At 36.0% G+C, this 6,456-nt stretch overlaps 1 protein-coding gene across 1 annotated transcript in view; it reads left to right on the top strand.

Annotated features, from left to right (window-relative positions):
- Nucleotides 1–5,618, top strand: part of LOC107675241 (annexin A13-like) — a 12,876-nt gene extending 7,258 nt beyond the window's left edge. Inside the window, exons 6-11 of the mRNA XM_016469522.1 lie at nt 1,463–1,542; nt 1,802–1,870; nt 2,616–2,717; nt 2,844–2,919; nt 3,660–3,772; nt 4,492–5,618. Of these exons, the coding sequence (XP_016325008.1) occupies nt 1,463–1,542; nt 1,802–1,870; nt 2,616–2,717; nt 2,844–2,919; nt 3,660–3,772; nt 4,492–4,611 (560 nt within the window). The 3' untranslated portion in view covers nt 4,612–5,618. The remainder of the gene's footprint in view (nt 1–1,462; nt 1,543–1,801; nt 1,871–2,615; nt 2,718–2,843; nt 2,920–3,659; nt 3,773–4,491) is intronic.
- Nucleotides 5,619–6,456: the final 838 nt, after the last annotated feature.

Below are 6,456 nucleotides of genomic sequence, written 5' to 3'. Positions count from 1 at the left end.
GATTTGCAAAGAAAAATGTCGGAGGATTTCGATATAAACCAAGAGGAGACTGGTTTTCCTTTGCTAAAGTAAGGAACTTTGCTTCCTTTGCTCCTATTAAACAAACTCGTGAGACTAGCATATCTCAGAGGCGCGCGCTGGGCATACGTCATACGCCTTCTGCTGGAACGGATCCGCGTATGACATATAACGGAAGTGAGAGAAAAGTGTTTATTACGTTGAAATATTGATATTTTTCTTACAAAAACTCATGGATTCGCTACGGGGGGGCCTTTATTCATCCCCCGGAGCCGTCTGCGGCACGTTTTATTATGAATGCGCGAGCTTTATTTGACGACTTGTGGACTGTTCAACTGCAACACCCGCTGACTGCAATGATAGAGCTTCGAATAGCCAGGACATTTTTTAATATAACTCCGACTGGATTTGTCTGAAAGAAGAAAGTCATATACACCTAGGATGCTTCGAGGGTAAGTAAAACACAAGCTAATTTTCATTTTGGGGTGAACTAACCCTTTAATAATTCACATATTTCATTTGCTTTGTATTTTCAAGTAGTTAACAAGATAAAATAGTTAACACTTCTAGGCTTTTGGGGTCAGGGCTTTGTATTCATTCATTCATTCATGAATTCCTTCCTTCCTTCCTTCTCTTCATCTAAATGCCATGAAATGTTGTGACTTTTCCTACCCTTGCTATGCTGCATTTTTTTTCAGTACAATAAAATCTCTCAAACCTGTTAAAATAGTAAATTTTTAATGAATCCAAAAGCAAAACATCTCTGTCACCCCTGATGGGTTTGCATCTCTGTAATCTATTATGTGTTCATTTCTTTTTTTTTTTCTTCTTTTTTTTAAATACTGTTATTAATCCTCTGTATATGTAATGTAACAAGTATATGTACCGAGATTTGACCATATTTTAGATTCATTATGGTTCATATAATTTGGTAAAGAGTCATAAGATAATATAATGGAGGAAAAAAATCTCGTAGGCTCATCTGGGGACCAGAATATAGACACTTTTTTACATTTCTGAGTTTCTCAGAAGTGAAAATCGTCATAGTTGTGTAAACTTTTATGGTGGTGAACGGAAACTGCAATGCATATTTTTGGCTCCAATTGAAAAAAAAAATATTGATAGCATTTCTATGACTTTACAAAAGGCAGAAAAGCATACTGTGCTAACACAATGTTAATAACTGTGGAAACGTGTCATCACAGTCTGTGAAAAAGTTCCATAGTTGAGATTTGGAAGTGGGCTCTTCTAGTCCAGTAAGCAACCACCTAGTAACTCAGAACACCTTAGCAACCACATAGCAACATCAGTTCCCTAATGTTCAGTCACAATTACGTGATCACAGTATATGTTTTCCCTCAGTTTGAACAGTTTATCTATTGTTTTATCAAATTAAGCAAATTACTTTTAGTAAGCATCAACTGTACGTTGTTGTTGTCTACAGTGCATGACAGGGATTTGGAGGCAGACATTGAAGCAGACACCAGTGGGGATGTTAGGAGACTACTAACATTGCTTCTCCAGGTAAATCCTCTTTATTCTAAATCAAAATGGTTGCTTTGGTCTTACACAATGACCACTCCGCAGTCCTGAGCAGCGTAAAGCGCTCTCTGTTGGCCTGTGTTTAGTACCCCTCCCTCTTCCTCCTGATCCTATAGAGCACTGGAGCTTGGCAGTGGGTCAGATCCCCTTTCAATAGATAAGTAGAAGCAGGATTCAATGACTCGACTCAGATTGGATTTCACTCTCTCGGTCAAAGACGTCAATACTTTCTCTCTTGTAGGGCAACAGAGACGAGAGCTACGAGGTGGACGAAGCACTGGCAGAGCAAGATGCCGTCTCACTGTTTGAAGTAGGGGACATTCAACACAGTCTCATTTAAATATTCATACGTGTCGCTTGGTTTTAGGAAACGTCTGGAAACATACATGTGGATAACATCTAAAATATGATTCTTTTACTTACGTACTTAACTTTAGACACACATAAATGTTACATATCCTTTGAGATTCATAGAATATTGAATTTTAAGGTGATTTTTATTGGATTTATGCTACTGGTCGGTCATTTTTTTTTAAATGCTTTTGAAAGAAGTCTCATATGCTTGCAATGGCTGCATTTATTTGATAAAAATAAATAAATAAATATATATATATATATATATATATATATATATATACACACACGCAGTATTACAATTTAAAATAACTTTTCTTTATTAATATATTTTAAAATGTATTTTATTCCTGTGATGGAAAAGCTGAATTTGGTCTAATATGTTGATTTGCTGCTTAAGAAACATTTCTTATTATTTTAATGTCAAAAACAGTGTTGAGCTGTTTCATACTTTTGTGGAAACGATGATCATTTATTACAGGGTTTTTTAATGAACAGAAAACAAATTTTAATAAAAAGTAGTAATTTATATAATATATATATATATATATAGAACTCCAGTTTGGGAAAACCTGGTCTATCTACACATACAAATATGTGTGCTAGAATGTACAAATACCCGAATGAATGAGATCACCCTGTAGTAGTCACACATCCAGTTCTATTTCTGTTTATTAACAGATGTTTTAATTCTCTGTAAGGCTGGAGAGGGCTGCTTTGGCACAGACGAGTCAGCTTTCAGCTTCATTCTGGCCACCAGGAACTACTTACAACTGCAGGCCACATTCAAAGCTTATGAAGCCGTGAGTTTGTTCTGTTCTTTGAGCTTAAGGCAGTAACTTAGTACAATATGTACAATAAGTTGTGTTTGTTTTCGTGTAACAACTCTGGATTACGTTTAGATTGTACTTCACCTTGTTCTCCCACAGATTTCTGGAACAGAAATTTTGGATGCAATCGATAAGGAAACCTCTGGAACTCTGAAGGACTGCTACACTACGCTTGGTTTGTATTAAACACAGTCTTTGTCCAAAAAAACAGCAATTCCAAATTATTTTTACATATCCGACTGCATTTTGCAGTGTGAACAGCAAAGAAATTACATGAAATCTATTCTTTGCTTTTTTTTTTTGTTTTTTTGCGTTGGTGCCTAGACTTTATAAAGTGTCTTGATTCATCCTCAGGCAATCCAAGATGTAGGTGAGTTTTTTCTCTCGCCTGAGCAGATTTTGAGAAATTGAGCATTACATCCACCAATCACCAATGGAATCTCTGCAGTGAATGGGTGCCGTCAGAATGAGAGTCCAAACTGCTGATTAAAAAAAAAAAACAACACAAGCAGCTTTTCACTTCACAAGACAATTGATGGACTGGAGTCGTGTGGATTACTTGTGGATCATTGTGCTGTTTTTATCAGCTGTTTGGACTCTCATTCTGACGGCACCCATTCACTGCAGAGGATCCACTGGTGAGCAAGTGATGTAATGCTCAATTTCTTTTATCTGTTGATGAAGAATCAAACTCATCTACTCATCTCGAATAGCCTGAGGTTGAGTACATTTTCAGCATATTTTCATTTTTTGGTGAACTATTCCTTTAAGTCATTACTAAATGCAAACAGGGTGCATTGTGAACAAAGCCAAACTGCCATGGTAAAATACAACAATATTAGAGTTTCCAGTTTTGATGATTCGCTTAGTAATTCTACAGTGCTAACTGGTTCCCACTTCCCATCTAACCCATAGTGAGGTGTGCTAAGAACCCCCAGCTATGCTTTGCTCGGAAGCTGAATGCCGCTATGAAAGGTGCCGGAACTGATGAAGACACTCTCATCCGCATCATTGTGTGTCGCTCAGAGGTATAATACCAGTTCATCTTATCAAATCATCTTTCACACAATAAAATTGTCACAGTCTTCAGCGGGTGTGCCCAGGAGGGCCACCAGATGACTGTGTTCGGTGAGCACATGGCTTGTGTTGTCTGTTGCCATGTGCTCTCTCCTGTCTATTGTCTTGCCCCTCCCATCTTGTTACCTCGTTATTGTTTAAGTTGCTCCACCTGTGTCTCCCTCGTTAGCCTCCTCGTTTGGTTCCTATTTATTCTCCTGGTGTCTGTCATCCTGTGCTGATCCGTCATTTCTCATTGTGTGTGTTTCGTGTCTGCATGTGGTGCAGCTTTAGGCCTGCCTGTCTGTTTTTCCCCCTCGGGGTGGTTTGAGTTTGTTTTTGTTTCATTTTTATTATTAAAATAAGTAACCATTTCTCCTGCAATTGAGTCCTCGCTTCATCTCCCCGCACGCACCGTGACAAAAATAATAATAATACAAATCTTACTGACCACATACTTTTGAATGGTAGTGTACGTTTGGAATTGGAAATTAAAGGTCAAATGTATTGCTTTGTGGGATATTACATATGATGCAAATGTATCAGGTCCTCCATATATCATAGACACTTATATTTAGCATTAAGTATGTTGTATACTGCATGATGAAGTATACTGTTCTGTTATTACACAGAGGTTAGATTAGACCAGCTTATACAACAACCAGTAATGGACACTCTTCTGTTTGAATAGATCGATCTGGAGACCATTAAAGACATGTACCTGGAGAAATATGATGTGTCTCTAAAAGATGCCATCAGCTCGGAATGCGGTGGAGATTTCAAGCGCCTCCTGCTGGCCATCCTTCACTGAGAAAAACACAATCTGAGTGCTCATCATGGACCAAGGAGGCTTTCACTGTTGTCACAAATTCAAGGCAAACTAACATGACTGATTTTCTGTCCTGTTGTCTACAGACATGTTTTGATAAGCTTAGCTTAAAGTGGAGAATTAGTAACACGATCTTCAAGTACAATAAGTTTAATATATATAACAACACTCAAAAATCTCATGAGCAGCTGTCCTCACAAACAGAAACATGCATTTGTGAACAGTTTCTGTGACATTCGTTATTCTCGAGGCAAAATTGGCCAGTTGTATTTGTTTAAGTGGAGTCTTGTGGTTTCCAGGATTACAAGATAACATTGGTGCATTATGATGATTAGAAGTTGAGAAGTTAGAACACAAATAATATAAAGCCAGCATTTTTATTTTCTGTCCAGTAGCAGTCGTGATACGCCGCCAGTATTTTGCCACACTAAAACCTCACATTTTTCCTGTTTCAAAATGTGCATGACAATGTGAATTCTGAATATGTATGTGAATGACTTTGTGAAGCATGTAGAGAAATGCTAAAATTACAATGTGACATTTACGGTCTGCAAAACAATTGCTTATCTATGAGACTTCTGCAGCCAGTTTGTCCACTTGTGGTAAAATATCTGGATTATTGAAGCAACAGTTTATACTCACCCAATTAGTATGTTGTTGTAACTAACACAAAACTAAAGTATTTATATTATTTACATGGAATATTTTAATATAACTTACAGTATATTTTAATATATTTTTAACAAGAATACAGGCTGTTCTCCCAATAATTATATTTTATCAGATTAATATGAAGAACATTCACTATACTGTGTAAGCCAATGTGTCATTCAGTGTGACCGAATTGCAGGATACTATTTAAATGAAACATAGTTTGTCATGAAATGGAATCTGGAGTAGTATGTCCTGTATTAACACAATTGTATTTCACTCTATAAAGTAATTAACTGAATAAACTAAAGCAGCTCAAAGTTACTGGATGACTAGCATTATTATTGTGTAATTTGCTCTTTATTCACATATATAGTTACTTTTCTTTTTTGCTATTGCTACTTTTTGCTTGTGATTACTTAATTAAATTGATATGCTTTGTGTTATGTACATTTTCTGTAGCTGGCAAGTCAGTTATCAAATTTATAATTTACTGATCAAAATGATTGTTTTAAGCTGAGCTTTCTGAGACTTTCTGTTAAAAGTCTTTTCGATTACATATATAAGAATGTTTTAAAATAACTCAAGACAAGTATTAAAATAAGGTAAAAGTAATGTAATTCACACTTCAACATTATTTCTTTGGGGGAAAAAACGAGGGTTCACACAGTCTTGAAAACATGAGGTAGGATAATAAAAAAAAAAGCTTTGTAAATAAAATCTAAATATCATGGACATATTTTTTAAAATATATTACTGGATGAAATTATTAGTAGGCCTAATAGCCTATATTTAAAAACTTTTTAAAAAGAGTTGAAAACCTAAAGAATAGACCATTTACCTCTTAATAAAAATCTTAAAGGGATAGTTCACCCAAAAATGAAATTTTATGTTTATCTGCTTACCCCCAGGGCATCCAAGATGTAGGTGACTTTGTTTCTTCAGTAGAACACATTTGACGATTTTTAAGTCCAACCGTTGCAGTCTATCAAGTCTTATAATGCATGGCAATGGTAACAAAATCTATGAGAGTAAAAAAAAACATGCACAGACAAATCCAAATTAAACGCTGCGGCTCGTGATGACACATTGATGTCCTAAGACACGAAACGATCAGTTTGTGCCAGAAACCGAACAGTATTTATATCATATTTTACCTCTAATACACCACTATGT

The sequence above is a fragment of the Sinocyclocheilus anshuiensis genome, unplaced genomic scaffold, assembly GCF_001515605.1.
Source record: "Sinocyclocheilus anshuiensis isolate Anshui unplaced genomic scaffold, SAMN03320099.WGS_v1.1 scaffold1090, whole genome shotgun sequence".
In the NCBI taxonomy this organism is placed as follows: Eukaryota; Metazoa; Chordata; class Actinopteri; order Cypriniformes; family Cyprinidae; genus Sinocyclocheilus; species Sinocyclocheilus anshuiensis.
Note: the sequence above shows the minus strand (reverse complement) of the source record. Positions and strands in the feature narration are given on the sequence as shown.